At 42.7% G+C, this 22,454-nt stretch overlaps 1 protein-coding gene across 1 annotated transcript in view; it reads right to left on the bottom strand.

Annotated features, from left to right (window-relative positions):
- ARFGEF3 (ARFGEF family member 3) overlaps positions 1-22,454 on the bottom strand; it is a 2,280,599-nt gene that overhangs the window by 1,751,579 nt on the left and 506,566 nt on the right. Inside the window, exon 5 of the mRNA XM_044087095.1 lies at positions 11,782-11,850. Coding sequence (XP_043943030.1) covers positions 11,782-11,850 — 69 coding nt within the window. The remainder of the gene's footprint in view (positions 1-11,781; positions 11,851-22,454) is intronic.

Raw genomic sequence — 22,454 nt, 5'->3', positions numbered from 1 at the left:
TAGTCTTGGCTACACGGGCTAAATCCTGAATAGGATATAAAAGCTGGCCACTTATTAAAATGTCAAGGCACATTCCATGCACCAAACTAGTCAGTTCAACCAAAGCTGACTCAAAAGACAGGTTTGGGAGCAAGGCCTTTCAGAGTTTTCACGGCAACAGAGACAAGGCAGAACCCTGAAACGGCAATGCTAGGAATACACAAACAAACAAATTGTCCAGACTCTGACAAACAATGCTCCCAAAACCAAGGAGGATGGAGGGAGTGGTTACTGCAGCAGTGATCATTCAAACATCTACTGTTATGGTAAATTTACTTAGACAACTGCACTATGTTTATCAGTGATCACTGCTGCAGTAGTTTTAGCTCCATAAGTAGATTGATATAGCTTACTACATTTGGTTAAGTGAAAGGACAATCATTAGGAAATGGTCTGTTTTGACACAGGTTGTCCCTTCTTTTTACTCAGCCAAGATAGAGTTTTAACTGTGCAATACCATAAACCTCCTGTAATAGAGGCCCATGGGATATATAGCCAAATGACCCCCAAGGACATTAAGTGTTTCAGCAACATGGCTTCTGAATTTTTTTTACATTCTTACTATTCTCCAACAGATTCATGTTTCAACTCTCTCTATAATCCATTTGTTACAGCCATACAGAGTTGCAGTTGTAAGAACTATTGCCCCTTCCCACACATTAGTCTCATCCACCCCAGGTCAGCCTCCCACATCTCTGATAGACAGAAGCAGACAGTAATGCCCAAATTAACATATCCCCTCCTAGCTTATCAGTGGGAGTGGTAAGCACTAGGTAGCTTATCTGGAGAAAAAAAAAACACTTTATGCATCGCCACTTAACTAGGGTTAAAATATTCCCGGCGCCATAACGTCTGCTCTTCAAATTTTCCCTTAGAACTACCCAGTTTTTTAGTTTTAGCACTCAAATCTGTTTCTTTGAGCTCAGCACTTGTTCAGAACTCGTTGTAAGCACTAAATAAGCTACAGATTACTACAACACTCAACTTTCATCACTTGTCTAGAGGAAAACAAGCTTTTAGTACTTAATAAATAAGCACCTATACAGGCATGTCTAAGGGTCAGCTCCCGGTGTTTTCTCCTGTCTACCTGATTAATCTGGGCATCTTGGGGCAATGCAGCAATTGCCTCATGTACAGAGACAACCCTCTCCTCCTACCACCCAACACTACAACCTGTGAGAGATGCACTTATATAGCCAAACTGGAAGCAAAGCTCTCTTCACCCAAGACTAGACTAGACAGTCAAGAGGAGAAGGTAAACACTTGCACCACACCACACTCATCACATATAGTCTCTCAAATCCTACACCACCAAAACACACACATATTAACACAAAACACACACCTACATTCGCGGAGGCTCTCAATAAAAATCTGCCCAAGCAACGGGGACCTCCACAGCAGACACGCAAGCAACCTCCAATACAATCCAAATGACACATAGCCCACAAAACTCAGTGTGCCACTCAACCACAGCCCATAAGGCATAACAATGTACCCAACACTCTAGTCATAGGTGACTCTATAGTCAGGCACACTGATGTTCCACTCGCCAGGCTAAACAAGGAGAAAGTTACTGTCAGCTGCATGTCGGGTGCCAGGATCCGCCATATAACGCACTCACTCAGGTCACTCCACAGCAAGTACAAATATAACTGTCATTGTACATGGTGTAAATGACCCGAGACAAACCTCCCTGGACTACATGAAAAGAGACATGGAGTAGCTGTCCGATCTTGTAGCCCAGGCAGGTATGACCCTAGCCCTGAGTAGCATCCTGCCATCACCCAGAATGATACCACAGTACAAGGTAAAATGATTGACTTTAACAATTGGCTAAGCTTCTGGTGTCATTCTAAGGGGATTCAGTATCTGTCTGCCTGGGATGACATGATAGACAGACCACGATACTTTGCCAGAGATGGCCTGCACCTGTTGCCCTTGAGATTCCAGATACTGGCTAAGGCTCTTACCACCCCTACAGTGCCTTTTTTAGGCAAGCTTCAAATGACAAATTCACCACCGTAACAGGTACAAGCAAGCAAAATCTGAGGGTAATGTTACTCAATGCTAGAAGTCTAAACCTCAAAATGCACTCACTCGAGGCACTCCTTAAAAATGGAGAACATCAACATTTGTGCAGTGACAGAGACCTGGTTCAAGGCTCCAGAGAGCTCCCCTGCATTACCAGGCTATAATTCATACCACACCTTTCGGCCATCTAACCTGGACTGAAACACTAATGGCGGAGGAGTGTCCATATTCATTAAGGATATTCACACCTCCAGGGTAGGTGCTCAGCATAATGCATCTGAGATCATCCAAGTGCAACTAACTCTGGGCAAGACTGCAATCCAAACTGTAGTTTGCTACAGATCCCCCATCATGCCCCAGAATTCCCACTCCTTATTTCTTGATACACTGGAAAATATTAGGGTACACCCTAATAATGGTCGATTCCAACTATCCCATCATTAACTGGGAAAACTATTCATGTACCAACTCTTTTGCTCAATGTTTTCTGGAATTCATAAATTCCAACTCCTTGGATCAACTTATCCACAACCCCACCAGGGGCAGTAATATCCTAGACCTGGTCATTACCAACATGGGCAACCAGTGTTCCACACCAGAGGTCAATTCCTCATTGGTCAGATCTGACCACAAGCTAATCATCCTAGACATCCACATCCCCCCCCAATTAGGGAAACCACCATAAAAAATTTTGCCAAAGCCAACTTCACGCCTCTTAAGACATAAGTGGCAAACTTCAAGACACCCATGCAGATAGACAATAGTGGTACGACTGCTGAATCCTACACAAATACACCTTATAAGCACTTACAGGAGTGCATGGATCATACAATCCCTAAGAGAACCAAGATGCTATCCTCCAAAAAAGGAAGCCAATCTGGTGATCCCCTGCCATAAACAAATTCTATGACAGAAGAAACTGTTGCAAAAAAAAAAAAAAAAAGTAAAATCTCATGACTGGAGGAACTCCCTGGTCAGCCTCAGTAAGAAGCTGAGAGCCTTCATAAAATCCTCCAAAGCTAGTTATGAAAACAAAATCGCCACTGATTCTAAAGACAACCACAAAGCATTCTAAAGCTATGTCAAGAATCTCAATGGCAACACTCAGATCTGCTCTGAGTTGCAGCCCAATGGCACTAACTGATATTGCCAACATCTTGGCAGATAGGTTCAGTGCTAACTTTACCCCCCTCTCACCCCCTAAAGGGCCCATCTCTATACTGGAAGAATGCAAAGTTCCTGTAATCACAGATGCACAGGAAAAAAAAAGTACAGTTTTGTACCTACCATAAATGTAGATGTTCGAAGATCCACATTGCTGCAGTCCTAACACTTGGGTAGTCCGCTGTCCCAGTCGGCCCGAATACCAAAGTATAAGGCAGACGTCGGTCAAGGCGCATTAGTCTGACGTCAGGACGTCAGGGTACAAATGCGCATGACCGACGTCATATCCTCAGTCTTTTCTTGCCCCAGATGTCAGAAGACCCTAAAAAGATAAGGCCAAAACCAAAAAACACCAAACACTCCTGTACCAAATATATGTACAATATATACAAATTTACAAAAGTACAACCCCACCCACACAACCACCCCTAAACACAGAGGGAAGGAGGGAGGGTATTGGACTGCAGCAATGTGGATCTTCGAACATCTACATTTATGGTAGGTACAAAACTGTACTATGTTCTTCATCTCACATTGCTGCAGTCCTAACACTTGGGTAGAATCCCAAAGCAGAGGTAAGGGAGGCTGGCAAATCATAAAGAAGCAGGAGCTGTCAACATGCCCTGCAAAATAGCCGTGGCAAAACCAGTCCTAGATTTAGAGTAGAGAGGAAGGTGGTAATGCTTAGAGAAAGTATGCACTGAACTCCAAGTAGCTGCCTCCAAAATATCCTTAGTTGCCACCCCTTAGAAATGCTGTTGAAGTGGCAGTAGCCCTAGTGGAATGAGGCCTAATCCCAGCTGGAATCTCCTTGCCATGATGGGAATAACAAAATGCAATGCAAAACCCAATCCACTTAGAAATAGTTTGTTTTGACACAGGCTTGCCCTGAGAACTCAAAGCAAAAGAAACAAACAACTGCTGAGACTGCCTAAAATCCTTAGTCCTGCTTAAATAATAACGCAACTGCCTGTGTACATCTAAAGTGTGCAAAATCTTTTCCCCTTATTTTGGGGATCTGCATAAAAAGTAGGCAAATGAATAGTTTGGTTCAAAGCCACACTAGAGACCACCTTAGGCATAAAGGAAGGATTAGTACGTAATGATACCCTATCCTTATGGAAAATCAAAAAAGGCTCAACCGCCATAAGGGCCTGCAATTCAGAAACCCTTCTTGCAGAAGTAATGGCCAACAAAAAAGCAGTCTTCCATGACAAGTATTTCAATTCAGCAGTAGCCGCAGGCTCAAAAGGTTGTAGAGTAAGTTTCTCCAACACAAAATTGAGGTCCCAAGCAGGAGTAGGAGCTCTATGTGGGGGTCTTATATTCTTTGCCCCTCTAAGAAATTGCTTGAACAAAGGATGAGAAAACAATGGTGGGTCACAATCATAGTGAGCTGAAATTGCTGCAGCATGAATCTTAATGGAAGAGAAAGACAAACCTTTGTCCAATAACTCAGTAAGATATTGAAGAGCCACACTCAAATTAGGCTCAGAAACTTCCAAATCCTTTGCTGCACTCCAAAATAAAAATCTCTTCCATTTTTCTGCGTACACTTTCCTTGTACTAGGTCTTCTGGCTTCCATAATCACATTCAAAACTTGTTGAGGAAGTTGAGACCTGCTGTGGTTCAAAACAGAATATGCCAGGCTGTTAGATGAAGAGAGTGAAGCTTGACATTGAGTAGATGACCGTCCCTCTGAGATAATAGGTGTGGAATCAAAGGTAAAGGCCATGGAGGCTTCCTTACCAGACTCCTCAGTAATGGGTACCAGTGTTGCCGAGGCCAATCTGGAGCTATTAAAATCATCCTTGGCTTGTCTTGTCTGACCTTTAGGAGTACCTTTGGGAGGAGAGGCAGTGGTGGAAAGGCATACACATGAAGATTTTTCCAACTGAAAGAAAGAGCATCCACTTTCCAAGCTGTGTGATGAAACCTTTTCGTGCAAAACTTTGGCAGCTGATGGTTTAGTGGAGAAGCGAACAGATCTATGTCTGGAGTTCCCCATGACACTGTCAATTTCTGAAATACATGAAGATCCAGTTTCCACTCGTGGGGATCCATGATTTGCCTGCTTAACACATCTGCTAAGGAGTTCTGTGCTCCGGCAGAAACCTTGCCTGAAGATTTAGTTGCAAGCTGAGCGCAGTCTCCCACAAAATCATTGCTTGCCTGCATAGAGGATAAGAATGTGTTCCCCTTGTTTGTTGATGTACCACATGACAGTTGTGTTGTCTGTTAGAATCAACACCTGCCCTGGAAGAAGTAACTCCTTGAAAGCCATTAATGCAAACTGGACTGCTAACATCTCCTTCATGTTGATATGTAGATGCTGTAGTCTGGCAGGCCACTTGTCTTGTATCCACTTTCCATTCAGATGAGCTCCCAAGCTATGTCTGAGGCATCTGTCGTTAGAATCTGACTCGCCTCTGGCCGGGTCACAGAGAGTCCCTTGTTTAGGTGACATTCCTGAGCCCACCACAAAAATTCCTTTTGAATGCAAGGTATTATTTGAATGACAGTGTCCAAATCCTGGCAGTGCTGTGTCCATACATTTTTGAGATACCATTGCAGCTTCCTCATATGCAGTTTGGCATTGGGAAGCACCAGAATACAAGATGCCATGAACCCTAAGGCTTGAAGGACTGTCCTTGCAGTCAGCCCGGACTGAAGAGATAGTTGATGGAAGTAAAGGGAAAGATTCTTTTGTATGTCCGGGGTTAAAAAGGCCATCTGGGTTGCTGTATTCAGTCTCACACCCAGAAAGCACATGTCTTGAGAGGGTACTAGACTGGACTTTATTTCGTTCACAGAATACCCCAGGTCTCTTAGCACTGCTATCACATATTCCAAATGCTGAAAAAGGTCTTCCTTTTCTTGAGCCAGAATCAGGCAGTCGTCCAAGTAAGGATAGATTTGTATTCCTTTTAGCCTGAAGTAAGCTATCACTGGAGCCAGAACTTTGTGAATACTCTGGGCAGTAGATAAGCCAAAGGGCAATGCAGAGAACTGATAATGGGAATTCCCAGCTCGAAAACGCAGATACTTCCTGCAACTTAGTCTGATAGGCACATGAAGGTAAGCCTCCTTGAGATCTAAAGTTACCATCCAGTGATCTTTTCCCAGCAGAGGTAAAAGCTGTTGTAACGTCAACATTTTGAACTTGGGAATGTCCAGATAAGTGTTGAGGATAGATAAATCCAAAATTGGTCTCCACGTGTTCCCCTTTTTTGGTACTAGGAACAGGCGAGAATAAAATCCTAGGCCCCCTTCTGGCACAGGAACCGGCTGAATGGCCCCTATTTGTAGTAACAGAGAAATTTGCTTGTGAGCCTCTTTTCTTTGTAGAGGAGGAATGTCTGGCATGCCCTTGAAAGGAGGCAAAGTATGGAAATAAAACCTGTAACCGTGGTGAATGATATCCAATACCCATCTGTCTTGGGTAATTAAACTCCAATTTTCTTTGAAAAGTGCCAGCCTTCCTCCCAAAGGTGCTGCCAGACGAGAAGGCTCTGGCAGCTGAAAAGGCAGGTCATTGGGTCTGTTTACGAAAGGACTGACCCCTGCCCTCACCAGAAGACTGAGCAGGTGAACTCCTGTTCTAGGCCTAAAAGAACCTTGAGCTCTGCCCCTACCACGTCTAGACCTACCCCTAGACTGGGAATCATAAGAAGGATATGTCCACCCCTTAGTAGGCCAATTTCTACTAAACTTGGAGGCTGAACCTGCAAAAAATCTTTAACAGTCTGCATAGACTTAGCCTTGTCCTCCATTTTCTTTAAAACTGCTTCCACAGGTGAACCAAACAACACATCAGATTGTAACGGAGCATCTAAAATCCTTGTCTTAACATGCTCAGCTAAATTCTGATCCCTCAGCCAGGCGTGCCTGCGAAGAACAGAACCAGTGGCAGCCACCCTCGAAGAGGCCTGTACAGCATCAAAACCACATTGCAAAGAATGCTTACCCACCTGTTCAGAAACATGAACTAAATCCTGCAACTCTTTACACTCAATACCTTCCGCCAGAGCATCCACCTTAGACTTCAATTGTGAAAGGAGATAATTTTGGTATTTTAACATGTGGAACTGGCAATTCAAAGCCCTCATGGCTAAAGTGGAAGAAGTATACACCTTCTTTCCCCATCTATCCAAAGCCCTTGCCTCTTTATCAGGAGGAACAGGATTTTTAACAACAGAAGCCTTAACACCTTTAGGCCCCTGAGAAACAGTTTCTGGGTCTGCCCTAGGACTCTTAAAAGATACTTATGAGCTTCAGGCACCCTATAATACCTATCCGGTTTAACTGGGGCAGGAGGCAAAGAATCAGGGTTCAGGGAAGCCTCTGCAAAAACATCTTCCACCACATCCAGAACAGGAGGTATAGCTAAAGGCCTATGCTGGGGTAGAAACAAAAATTCCCTAAGCCTTTTCCTGGAATCAGAGAAATCTTGACCTTCCCATTTAAAATGTTCCCTCATGGAATGAAGAGTCTCTGAAAAAGAAAAATCCTCAGGAGGAGAAGCCGAAGGAGTAGAATCATCTACATCAGAATCAGAATAAGGAGGATACTCCTGTAAGTCTTCAGCCGAAGACTCAGAAGCCTCCGAACACTGCTCAAAACTCTCAAGCTCAGGTTCCACCCTAGGCCTCTTATCAGGAGGGGGCATAGAACCTCTAATCATAGTAATAAAATCTTCTGCCATTTTAAGCATATGTTTCTTAGGCAGAGACCCTGAAGAACTAGGAGAGACACCCACTGAAGCTAAACCTGGCCTGCCTCTCGAAGAAGCCTTGGAAACAGAAGGGGAGGGCCTAACCACCTTAGGAAGGGAGGGGAGAACAGCTACCTGAGAAGCCCCTTCAGCCTGGCCTACCTCCTGAGAGGACACATCTTGTAACAGTAAAGTCTCTCCCTGAGACTCCAAAGAAACTTCTGGCAGAACCTCCGGCTCCACCGAGCCCTCTAAAGAACCGACGTCCGGGACAGACGGTTCTTCCAACCTAGGCTTTGCTGCTTTGTCCTTGCGCTTTTAGGCCAGCGGCGCCGGAGCATCCGACGGCATTTTATAATTACAACGCTTCCAAAAACTAACCTGGCACAGTCTAATCTTCTCTTTATAGTGCGTTTGTTAAATCTAGCACAAGTGCGACATCCAACAACGTCGTGCTCAGGCCCTAAGCAAGGTATACACAAGGTATGGTAATCCCTATGAGGTATCTGTTTCCCACAAGAAATACAGTTATTCACTTTTTCTGACATCCGGTTAAATACTGAGGCAAGAAAAAACCAAAATATTCCCCAACGGGGTACTTAGCCAACTTTGATTCGGTCTGAAACTCCGACTTCAGAAAATTTCAGAACGCCAACCTGCACTCGCAATACTGCTTCTGCATCGGACCATGCGGCAAAAAAGACTGAGGATATGACGTCGGTCATGCGCATTTGTACCCTGACGTCCTGACGTCAGACTAATGCGCCTTGACCGACGTCTGCCTTATACTTTAGTATTCGGGCCGACTGGGACAGCAGACTACCCAAGTGTTAGGACTGCAGCAATGTGAGATGAAGAACATCACACTCTCCAAAGCAAACATAGCATCCATGGGACCTGACAACATCCCAGGCTGTATTCTACACGAACTGCAGAACGAACTGGCACCCCACCTAAGTACCATGTTCAATCATAGCCTCACCTCAGACTTTGTGCCCACTGAATGGCACACAGCGACGGTTATCCCATTCCACACAGGGGGAGCCACCACGGACCGTGAGAATTACTGCCCCAATAGCCTAACGAGCCTGGTCTGCAAGGCCATGGAACATATCATCATAGAACTTATAAACAAAACAACAACACTGGTAATCTCCAAACTCTGGACTCCACCCAGTTCGGGTTTGTAAAATGCAGATCATGTCTTCTAAACCTGACAGACTTCTTTGAAGCGGTCACCAAAGCTGTAGATGTGGGTAAAGTGGTTCACACAGCCTATCTAGATCTCGCCAATGCTTTCAACACCATCCCCACTCTGGAATTATAGATAAACTCACTAAACTAGGTATAAATCCCTATGTCACAAGATGGGTTGCCAACTGGCTCACTGACAGAACCCACACTGTGAAGTAGCAGACTCCAAATCCGACTTCAGACCAGTGACAAGTGGAGTACCACAGGGTTTAGAGTCCTGTGTCTTCTCCTGTTTGGTATCTACTTCTCTGAAGTACAGGCTAACACAGAAGGTCTTTGGCTAATGAAGTTCGCAGATAACTGCAAACTAGGAGCCATAATCGAAACTCCTAACAATGTGGACATCCTACAAAAGGGCCTCACTGAGACAGATGCCTGGTGTCAAAGCCATGGCCTCAAGCTCAATGCCAAAAAGTGCACTGTCATCCCTTTTGGTAAAAGCACTGTACCCATTAACAACCACATAGGCAGTAGTCTACTTAACACCAAAAGTGTGATAAAAGACCTTGGGGACACAGGTGGACAGTAGTCTCTCCTTTGATAATCACAATGCCACAGTAGTCAGGAAATCCTTCTACGTGGCACACCTCATCACAAAAGGTGTCTCATCCAGGAAAAAAAAAAAAGAGGTCATTGTTCCCCTCTTCTCGTCACTCATTAGACCCATTATAGAGTACAACGCCCCTTTTAGTATGTACCTCACAAGACATCTACAACAACTGGAAAGGCCGCAGAAATACCTCACAAAGAGGATTACCAGCATCAAGCAGATGCCCTACGCTGGCAGTCTAAAAAAACTCCAGCTTTACTCCGTCATATATCGCCTACTCAGAGGCAATCTCTGCCTAACATACAAAGCTATGTCAAACCCAGGGCTGTTGGACATGCTCCACTTAAAGAAATCTGAATCCACCCAAGCTAAACGCTCTAGGGACCTAAACCTTGTCACCACAATAAACAGAACACGCTGGAGGGATAGATTCCTGAGCAACTTCCCATACTCTGGAACAAATTATCTATATCAAACAAAGCTCCTCATTAGCACTCAAGAAAAATCTTGATGACTGGATGGGAGATGGGAAATTCACCCGGGGATCACTTCTGGGGCTCTGCTCGACAGGGGCATAGGAAAATAATTTTCTTGGTTGGCGAAAGCCAGGGTACCTTTTTTGCTAGGCTTATATAGGCCCTAGGGCCAATAGCCTAGTACCTACCTATGAACATAACCTCTAGAAGCTTGCTAGCATACCCCCTCCTAATACATGAGCATGATACATAGGGATATAACTGGGTTGGATTACACATCTAGGCTTATAAAGGCTCTGGTGGTCCTTGGCCTAGTACAAACCAATGGAACCTATGAAAACCTCTGAAGATTCTAAAAAGACATTTAGTACTCCAGGGGCTGGTCATTTCTTCCAAAAAGGACCATGTGAATTACCTATTCCTATGATGACAGAAGACATCTTTTGAAATATGTACCATAAACTGCAAGCTGTTGAACTGAGTTTACAGTCACTGCAGAAATTATGCAGTAACATCTTTTTTATTTTTAAAACAGAATGGGATCCATTTATCCAAGCATCGGAGTATGAAATTGTCTTCCTGTTCTCCAAAGGCGACAGGTAAAGAATGTCAAAGGTTGCACAACCTAATTTATGGATGCAATCCATCAAGGGTGTCGGCAAAAATCAGATGTGTAATTTCAAAGTGATGCATCCCCCCCATTCTCAGAAACTTATCTCCTATTCCCTCAACATCTTTTACCAATAAAATAAACCTCATCTGGATACTCTTCCCACTAAAATATCAAATCACTTGAACACGCAAACAAAGCAAAGTGTGTTTAATATATTATGCAAATTAGATATTTGTTTTACTACTCAAGAACTGAAAGGTTATTACACAGAGTTCAGAAATGTCACTTAGAAAAGAAACCAGACAACTACTTACTAAGAACGGCTATAACCAAGACATCATGGTAGTACATATGCAAGGTGTGCAGATCGGATATGGCATCCAGCCACATGAGTATCACTGAAATGCAAGGACTTCTTCAGAACTTGTAAAATGACTATTCTATGGTAACAACAATCCAGAGTTAAATTAAACATATTCTTGAGAATGACAAGGGCAACTACAAACCAGAATGCTACAGTGGATGGAACATGTTATTATCAACAGAAGTGAGGAGTAACTGCCACCACATGGTGAATATACCACTTAGATGAGGTGGGCACATAATATGCAAATGCAATTTCTAGCTATAGTCAAGAATAAATTAACTTTCAATGAAACCTTGATAACTACCTGTATTCACAATAAAGGTCCCTAATATGGTTAGGCAAACATGAAGCCTTTGAGTTCTAGGCAATATTGGAAAGTCCATGGTGTCAGTGTTGAGCCAACGCACTTTTTTTCTCATCAGTTCATTCACTTATACACCACAGCTCAGCCTAGCTCAGTTAAAGTCAGTTTCTATCAAGACAGTAAAGCAGAATTTACTGTCAATCTTTCCTTGCCAATAAACACAAAGTGTAGTTCACTAATTACAGGAAGCTTAAAGCAAGCTTACCTCTGCAATCTTCAGAACAGAACTTCCTTTCAAGTCAAATGTTGAAGAGCACGTTATGCAAAGCAAGACCTAGAGAAAGAAAACAAAATGTAAGAAAAAGAAACATGGTAAACACAATTAAACATCTGCTACTAATTTATTTCCTTCTTGAATAAATCCTTTCCAATGTTTCTTACAGTCACACCTGATCAAGAAACCAGAAATTAATTCTTAATAGGTTCCAAACTAAATGCAGTCAGAAATCCCAACAATCAAACGTCTTGTGCTGTAGCTCTCATTCTGTAAGTTATGGGATCAGATTCAGAAGGCCTTCTGAGCAGCTTGGCATTAGCCTGCTCAGAGTTGCCTGACCTGCTCTTTTAATGATAAAACGACATTTATAAACAAGGCTCCAAATGTTGCTCTCATGCAGAACTAGATAGCACACTGTTTTAAGTCATCTACCATCACTCCTAGCAACCTGATACTGTGATGCTGTCAAGATACGGATGAAATTAGGAAAGCAGCTCCACTGCACAGCTGAGCAAGACAAAATAGTTTAAAATAAATTAAGAATGACTGTTCATGAAAATTCTTTTCTTTTACTGCCTTAAACAGGCAACTGCTTCCGGTTTATCTTTATGCAAAAAGCTGTAGCAGTGTGCAGCAAGTCTTGGCATGAAATGCCTAATCACAGCACTGCTTGGCCTGTGCCACATGATTTCTTTGGTACACTGAGGTAGCACTCGATGTAAACAGCTTACTTAATGTTGCACTTTTTTACAGCTCAGTACCCTATGATTTTATGAACTATGATCTACTTCTACTTGTGACTTGCCTCCATCCCGTCCAAAGGCCCGGAGGAACAAAGGATGGCAAAAAGCAAGAAAAAGTGCATGACGCACATAAATACTCAATGAGTTAAATGGAGTAGTGTATTTTGCTTCTTTGTAGTATTCTAAGTGACATTACACAACATCTTTACACTTCATTACAAACATTCTACATCTGGATCGTATAGGACCCATCCTATACTACAAGAAAGTTAAACACTCACAGGCATACGTATCCCCCAAACCTACTGAAGTTAGTCTAAATTTCAGTAGATCAACATAAGAAAACATCGACTGCAAGAGGTTAGGGAAAAAAAACACAATGACACTCAAATGCGCATGCTCAGAGGCATAACCTCAGAAAATGAAAAACAAAACTACTGTTTTTTTTGCAGGGTAGAAGCCCCCCTGTGCCCGCACAAACACTACTAATTATATATACTAAATTTGAAATCACACAACCCTCCGGGAAGGGATATATTCTCCAACACTGGGGACTGTTAATCTTGCACACCTGTCGACATCTGTTTTGTTGACCAAAGTGCGTCAACAAAACAATGTCAGACTAAGCCACACTTGACTAAAATAAGTGCAACTGCACATATCACAGATATATGTATTTTGATTAATTTATTTTTTTCCTGTGAACTCAACTCATTTCCTTCCTTTTGGCACTATTATGTAGGTGTTAGGTAAATGGTTTGTGAAAACAGCTGCTAGTAACACTTTGATAGAGTAATGTGCCACCATAAACACTATTACACTTACATTTGTGATTAAAAGTTGGAACTAAAATATAATGTATAAGATTGTGTCCATGTAGATATTCTAGAAGGTACCCAATCTGGCAAAACTCTGAGTAGGAGAAATTACTCCAGCCACCCCACAACCCCATTTACCCCATTTTTACAAAAAGGGTAGGGTGGCACTTCAATAGTGACAATCATCTAGAGCCAATGTTCATACTGCCTGGTGGCCATCTCTGACATGGTTGTTCTTCCATACCACACACACACAAGCACCCACACTCGCTCACGCACGCATGCACACACGCATGCACACACACCTATAGCCAATTTAGAGTGCCCGGTTCATCTATTGCATGTCTTTGGAATGTGGGAGGAAACCAGACCATCTAGAGAAAAAAAACATGTGCATATGAAACTGAGGTAAATGTAACCGTATCAAAATGAGAATTGCCGCAATCACTGGATGGTATCCTAGTGTAAGGGATCACACATCCACAAATCACATGTTATGACTAACATTTGTTTAGTAACAAAAGCATTTAAGTATATTCTAAAATAAAGTGCTGTGGATAGAATTTAAACTTTAAAGGCTAGGTCAAACATAATGCAATTATCTGCCTAAATACATAAATAAATTAATAACTTCAATGACTAGTTGCTGAAAAGCATCCTCCTTCACTGCCACAACAGGCAAATATACCTTTGGGGAGCCCTTTAATTAAAGATGATGTAGGCTTACTCTGGAATATCTGTTTACAGCAGAACCAAAGGATGTTAACAGAACTGCAGTCCATCAGTAGGACTGATGAATTTTGGATTCATATATTCCATGCCAGCAAAGTACACCTGAATCATATGGGGGACCAGAAAAAAGAAGTAATGTTCTTACCATAACATTCCATCTGTATTGTTGATCTTCATTCATTCATTCGTTCATGACTGATGGCTATTGGTTCTGTCCTCGGAACAGAGTCGGCCATCATAACAAGCTCGTGCCAGTCAAAAAACTCTCAAGCTAAGCTTACCCTAAGTGCCCCTCTCTCTATCACCTCAGATCGAGTTTGCCCATAAGAAAAGGAGAGAGAAAGCGGAGGCTTTATCTGAGCAAATTCCCCATCATAAGGTAGGACCAAATCCTAACCTCCAAGAGTCTTTTGGAGGGTGATGGCGGATGGGATGTAATGAATGAATGATAAACACAGATGGAACGTTATGGTAAGAACATAACACTTCTTTATCTGATGTTGTTAATCTTCATTCATTCCTTATTGATGGGACAGAGTCCCTAGCAAATTTATTTCCTGGGAGGCCCTATGGAAGGATATTCCTGAGCACCACCGAAACAAAGGTATCTCCACCTGGAGACCAAATCCAATTTGTAATGAATGACAAAAGTATGAGGGGTAGCCCATGTTGCTGCTGCACAAATGTCATCCATGGAAGCTCTTGCATGGAAGCCAACAGATGTCCCAACTGATCTGGTTGAATGGGTTTGACCTTAGTTGGCAGAAGAACTTTGTTTTGTTGACAGATGTAGCAAATGTAATCTCTCAACCATTTAGAAAGAGTCACTTTGGAAACAGATTTTCCCAGTTTTGGACCAGAGAAGGATACGAATAATTGGTCAGATTTTTCTAGTGATTTAGTCTTGTCCAAGTAGAATCGCAACTGTCTATGTGCATCAAGTAAATGCAGGGATGTATTCTCCTTTGTTAGAAAAATCTGGAAAAAAGATTGGTAGGTCAATTGTTTGATTAATGGTTAAATCAGAAATATCCTTGAGTAAGAAGGTGAGATTAGTCTGTAGTGATACTCATAAAAAACCATGTAAGGACGTTTTATGCACAAGGCCTGTAATTCAGATATTCGCCTATTCGCCTTACTGAGGTAATAGCTACCAAGAATAACATTTTCCAAGATAAAAATTTTATATCTCAAGTGGCAGTAGGTTCGAAAGGGGGACAAGTCAAGGACTGTAGAACTAGCGTCAAACTCCAAGGTTCGATTGGCTCCTTGAAAGGTTGTCTAATGTGTGTGACACCTTTCAAAAATGTTTTACAGAGAGACAGTGAGAAATCAAAGATGAGTCCTGGAAACCATTGTGGAAGTTACAGATACCAGCCAGGTAAACTCGAATAGTTGAAGCTGCTGCTCCCGAATGGAGCAGATTTGATAAACAGTCCAGTACAGAAGCAAGCGAAGCTGAAAAGGAGTCTATTCCCTTCGAGACCAAATTATGAATCTTTTCCACTTGCTCAGATAAAGTTTCCTGGTGGACAGTTTATGGGAAGCCAGAAGAATGTTACGTACAGGGGAGTACAGATTATTTTGCTAGGCAATTACTGGAAGTGGAGGAACCAAGCTGTCAGCTTGAGACTTGATATGTTTGAATGCATCAACCCTTGCGGGTGTGACAGCAATTCCAGAGTTGGATCCAGAATCCATGGTTGATGTACTAGTTGAGGCCAAAGGCAGGGAAACCAAACTTGTCGGGCCAATAGGGTGCAATGAGGATTACTTCCCTTCTCACCCAAAGAGCTTCCTTTAGAAATTGTGGGATCAGAGGAAGGGGAGGGAAGGCATAAAGAACCCCCATGGGCCAATCGTGTACTAGAGCATCCCTCAAGGACTCCCCCTGCGGAGGAATTAGGGCAAAGTAGCTGCTGCATTTGTTGTTTGCGGGGGATGCGAACAGATCGTAGCTATGACAGGGTTGAGGGACCACTTGTGAGGCAGGAGAATGCATCTGCTTAGTTTATCTGCAATCATGCTGGAATCCCAGCAAATGTGCATTGCTATCAGAAAGAGGTTGGAAGACATTGCCCATTGCCAAATTCTCATGGCTTCCTAACACAACGGGTAGGACTTAGTTCCCCCTTGTTTGTGGATATACCACACTACGGACATATTGTCTGACTGGACAACAATAGTCCCTGACAGAAGGACAGATTGGAATGCTTGCAATGCTAGAAGCACTGCCCTCAGTTCTAGAACACTGACATGCAGAGTGGCCTCCATGGGGGACCAAGTGCATTGGATTGTCTTTCCCTGGAAATGCCCCCCCCCCACCCCATCAGGGAAGCATCCGTGGTCACTATGGCCATGGGCTGAGAAAGGGAGAAAGGATGACTCCATAGGTCTTTCCCTGGCTTCATCCACCGAAGTAAGTCTTGTTTGCATCGATTTGTTATGCGGATCTGAAGGGACATAGGATGAATCAAAGGGGACCACTGTGTTAGTAAAAGCCACTGTAAGAGCCTCATGTATAGTCTTGCTAGGGGAACTACAGTAATCTATGCTGCCATTAATCCTAGTAGCTGAAGTACTGCCCGAGCTGAAACCTTGTTCTGAGAGAGTATCACCCAGAGTGGAGACCTTAGTCTTTCTAACCTGTGATGTGGAAGGGAGACTAGGCAAGACTGAGTGCTGAAAGTTGCCCCTATGAATTCTAGCTTTTGAGTAGGAGTCAACTTATATTTTTCTACATTTATTGAGATCCCTAAGGATTTTGCTAGCTTGGGTCTACTTTAGGATCTCAAAAGTTTAATAGCTTGAATGCATATGGATTCAACCATGTGCATCGAACTATTAAACAGTCAAATTCCAAAAAAAAAAAACACACACACAAAAAATTTTTTTTAACTACTGTAGTCAGGGGGGCGCCCCCCACACCCCCCGCTACTTAAATATACTAAGTCTGAGATTGCACTACACTGAAGTAAACAGAAATCTCCATTTATGGAGATTTCCATTTACATTTTTGATGTTTTGCACTTTTGATGTACTCGTGTCGAGAATATCGTATTCGATATTCTCGAATTTCGAGCAAATAAAGTAGACCCGCTAGCTTTAGGGGTTTTAGGTAATGTAAGGCTGTAACCAGTAGATGCTTGGTAGGGGTGGTAAGGAGCCAATCATCTAAATATAGAAACATCCTGAATCCTTGCAGTCTCAAGTGAGCGGTTACCACTGTCATGCATTTGGTGAACACTCTGGGGGCCATAGAGGAGTAGTGATAGGGTTGTCCACAGAAAGAATCTCTGGATCCCTGATTACATGGACCCCCCCTCTACCTCTGGAGGGGAGTCTTCCAGAACAGGTTTCCCCTCTGCCCAGGGGGAGTAAACTCACCACGTGTGTCACAGAAGGGACCGTGGGATTTCTTGTACCACATCTTTCCATTCCTCCAATTCCTATAGTAGAATCGTTGGGGGGGGGCATACGCCCACGGCAGAAAGGGTCTTTCCATCCTTTTCACACCTGGCTAATGGGTCTTTTACCTTTGGGCCAAAAATAGAAGAGGCTTCCACAGGAGCGTTGAGAAAGGAAAACTTAAAGGGATCCACAAAATCACACAGCAGCATCTAGGCATGACGTCTCATGACAATGCCTACACCTGCAGCTCTAGACACCCCTTCGGTAGTATGAGAAATCAACCACATTGACGAATTAGATATTGATTCCAGTGTGGCAAGCTGTGAGGCAACTTTGTCACGTACTTCATCAGAAACTGCTCCTGCTACGGTTTCTGAGAGTTCCGAGATTAGGTCTCTCTGGAGATGTGCAAAATGTCCCAAGTAATTCAAGGACCGAATGCCAAAGGTTGATGAATATACCCACTTCCTTAACCTGTCCATTACCTGAGACTCCTTATTTGGAGGATGGACAGTAGGACTCTACTCGGCAAGCTCTTTCCTAGTGGCCACCGCCACCACCATAGCATCTACTGGCAAGCCTTTGGACCAATGTGGGTTGCCCTCTGGCGGAGAGAGAATTTTGTCTGGTCTCCGGGGGATAGGTTCAATGGTGTCAGTATTCCTCCAAGTGCACTGCATGATGAGCTGAACTAGGTCATCTACAGGCGGGGTCACCCATGAAGTAGAGGGTTGATCACAGAAAGCCTGCAAGAATACAGACTCCTCAGAGGAAGGGTTGGTGGGCTTCCAGTCACCCCGTTGCTTTAAGACTTCCAGTAGGTCTCCAAAGGAGACATCCTTAGGGGGCGACCGTGGGGAACCTTCCCCTTCATCATAGTCTGCATCTTTGGTAAGGTATTCTTCGGGGGAATCCATGTGCTTCCTCTTGCATGATCTCTTATGGAGTACCTCCTCAGCAGGGGCATCTGAAGAGGACTTTTAAGAGTGGGTACCTTGTAGAAGGGTACCTTGAGGTCCCCGTGCTCGATGTCCCGGAGTAGTGGACTGTGTCAGCTGTGGCTCGGAGGATATATACATGTGGCACTCCGATGCCAAAGGAACCAGCTGTGACCCTGCAGAGGCAAGTGTCCTCTCCATCACCTGGAAAGCAGGCCTGTCCAAAGAGGAATAGGAGCCTGGAGCCAAGAAAGACAATCTCGGGACTGGAGTCACAAGCTGCTCCAATGAGCCCACCCGCAGGGAAGGATCCATGAGAGGACTCGGTGCCGCCAAGACTACTGGAACTGTAGTAGACGGCACCGTAGAAAAAATAGGTGCCATACTAGGGATCACTGTGCCGACAGACCAGTCATGATCCCAAGGATGGCTAGGCTCTGAGTGAGTCTAGGACCATAGGGTAGACTCCGGGGCCATGGTAAAGTCTACCACTGTAACAGAAGAAGCTGGTACCGGGATAGGGGTCAGCACTGAGGGCTTCGATACCTCCAAGGAGGTCGAAGGAGGAATACATGTCTGACTCTGCGGAGAAAATTCCTGGACTCCGGGTGGGAGAGAGGATTTAGAAGGAGTTGGAATTCCTCTGGCTGACAGGAGCTGTTCCACTAGTCTCACTACATCGAATTCCGAAAGGCTTCTGGAGGAGGGGGTTGACATCCCCGACAGAGACTCAAGGCGTTCCAGGAAAGGACTGTACTGCTGTCCAAAAAAAGGGGTCTGTCAACTGGGAGTATTGGGTCCAGGGTAATATTTCACCCTTGGGCACCGTGGTCAAAGGACCAGCAAGTTGTGTGTATATGTGTGTGTGTGGGGGGGGGGGGGGTAGTGAGCTGAACTGGGGAAACTATTTTTGGTGCCGACAGGGGCATCAGTACTGTAGCAGGAGTAGACGTTTTGGGTGGTTCTGTAATCACAAGCAGCACCGTGTTTAAGGCACTGGTGCTGAGGATGGTAATACTGTAGATGCTTGATGTCTTGATGCTGAGGAAGGTACCATAGAAGGGGTTTGAGGGCCTGGTGTCAATATTACAGGAGTCAATTTAGGAACTTTTACATTTGGTTCTGTGGGAAATTTAGCAGAGTTAGAGTAACTGGCATGTGGAGAGGAAGGTACGGACCGACTCCTCTTTTTACGTTGTTCTTTTTTTAAGAAGGGTTGAGCCCTCTGCCTCAGATATAGCATCTGAAAGAGGAGTTTTTAGGAGTCCTTTGAGAATCAATTTATTTTTCCTTTCTGTCAAGGTACAGGTGCTAAAGCCCTTACATAAGTCACATGGGGGTTGAACTTTCAGATTAGGTACCCAGAGACAATAAATGCAGGACAAATGTCTGTCAGAATTCGGCATTTTCCTATTACACTGGTCACAATGCTTAAAGCCTGTTGTCCTCTTTTTATCAACCATTGTCAAGAACGATGAAAAAAACCTTGTCAAACAAAATAAAAAACAGTCACCAAAACACACACAATCAAGAAAAGGAAGGAGGGATTTTTTTTTTGGTTACCAACAATGGTAAATAAGTACCACCTAATGGGTAAAAAAGAGAAAGGGAGTAAAGGGGGGTAGGGAATACTAGCAATAGTTTTAAAGATTACCAAGGAGGTAAGGAAGGCCTGTATCAACAATGGTACGAAAAATACCAAAACACTTGGTAAAGAAACGGACAGAAGCACTCAAACAGAAAGCAACGGGTAGCAAACTCTAAACGACTACTAATAAGATAGAAATTCACAAAAAGTGGAGAAGAATTATTTCAAAGGAAGTATAAAATTTTAGTTACTTAGCTTGAGGGCTGGCCTGATGCGTCCTGATATATGCGGTAAACGAGATATGAGGTGATAGATAGAGGTGATAAATAGAGGAGGGGCACTATGGGTAAGCTTAGCTCGAGAGTTTTTTGGCTGGCGTGATGGCTGGCTCAGTTCCGAGGAAGGAACTGATGCCCATCATTAAGGAATGAATGAAGATTAACATCATCAGATCAAAACCTTAGGAAAATACAACAAACGTGGCAGTGCTACATGCTGGCTTGCAGTGGAGCTGGGCAGCACCAATGTTTAAAGGAGTACTGTTCAAATAAGTTAATACTCTATTTGCTAAGTAGAAATTATGACAGTTATCCTTCAGTGCACATATTACATAAGACAAGGTATAAGGGTTGGGGCAATATTTTTTATATAATGATATTTTTATATCCTTGACTATGTGTTTTTTACACACTCATAGCAAGACAGAATACTACTACTAAGAAGTAATAGTGGTATATTAAACCATAAAAAGTTATAAAAACTTTGTAAATGCATAAAACAACTATCAAGTGATTTTAACTTGCGTGTGTGTGTGTGTGTGTGTGGTACATATTGCTTATTCATTGGTGCTCACTGTTTTAACCTGGATGATGTGAAAAAAGCTCCGTTTTAACACACTGGTGTTTGCAGTGTAACTATTAGCTATATCTGATTAAGTTCCTTGTAACTACATATAATTTTTGGAACAAAAGCACTTATCTACATTTTGTCTGGATTTTACCGGATTTATTCTATGAATAAAGCACTTCTATTGCCAAGTACTGGTGGATTTTACATTTTCCAGCTGGTTCCTGTTTGCATCTCCTGCTGGCAGTACTAATTGCTGTTTTCTCTTTGGTTTTGCTAGAGATTATTATAACCTTATTGTACTTGCACAACTTTAATCCAAAACAGCAATTTCATAAATCCATACGCAAGTACTAGGCTAGCTGCCATTGCTAGCCATTTTAAGCCTAGCCAATTTCCCTTTCTGTGCCTTGAATATCAATCATAATCCAAATGTACATGCTCATTCAAAGTATATTCACTAGATTAACCTCATCAGTTATTAATGGCAGTCATCATTTCAAAATGACAAGCATCAGCATATTTACAAATTTTAAATATATCAACAGAAAAACATTTGCTATTTGCCGACTTTTTACATCAGATAACCAACAATCCAACTAGGAGCCACCTTCACTCGAAGTTTTAAATAGGCAGTATATGTTCTTCCTTGCTAACAATATGAACAATCAACCTTATTACAATAAATATTTAGTCTATATCAATAAATACACAGTAAAGTTGACAAAAGCAATACATTAACCTACAGAAGTTTTTCAGTAAAACTGCAACACCAGAAAAAGTAGAATTATTGTTTTCAAGTGTGCTGAGATTTACTTTATTCATAGCATCATTAGAATGATCACTTTTTTACACGATGGCAGCAGGTTTATCAAAATCAGAAATTGCACATTATTTTTTTGTTTAAAAGATAAACTACTTATGTTGATTTTAGGAAGTTCATGTGTAACAAATGTTGAATGTTATAAACACGGCGATCGACATTCGAACTCCCCAACATCCGATTTTGAATGCTTGTGTTCGTTTTAGTTTTTGCAAGGGGGTCAAGCCCCCCCTGTGTCCCCCACACCCCCTGCATATTATATACACCAACTATGAAATCAATCTACAGTGAGGAAAATGATATATTTCCCGATCTGCACTGTAACGCGATTTCCATTCAGAAAGTCAACTTCATATTAGCAAATGTATACTCACATTCACTAATATAAGTATGACCACTTTCAGTTCAACATTACGATTTGTTGAAAACAAGCATTCAATGTAACACTATACGTAAATGTGCAATTCCTGATTTTGCTAGTAAACCATGGCAGCAACATAAATGCAAATTTAAAACAGTCATTTCTTAAGGCAATTTCATTTTTTTGTTTTGTTTTTGGCATTGTGGAACACTGAGACAGTTTCAAGTCTTTTCAGAATATAAAATTAATGAAACTAAAACAAAGGCTACAGTGGTAAACTATGTACTCACATAAATTAGTTCAACAATACCCACATTTATGGGGATATGATAAGATGATGTAGGTGTTATAGACTAAAAAAGGATTATGTCACGGCAGCTAGGGATATGTGGAAAGAGACT

The sequence above is a fragment of the Protopterus annectens genome, chromosome 1.part1, assembly GCF_019279795.1.
Source record: "Protopterus annectens isolate FY-2018-M chromosome 1.part1, PAN1.0, whole genome shotgun sequence".
NCBI classification, from domain to species: domain Eukaryota; kingdom Metazoa; phylum Chordata; order Ceratodontiformes; family Protopteridae; genus Protopterus; species Protopterus annectens.
The sequence above is the reverse complement of the archived record's forward strand: the minus strand, read 5'-3'. Positions and strand labels throughout refer to the sequence as shown.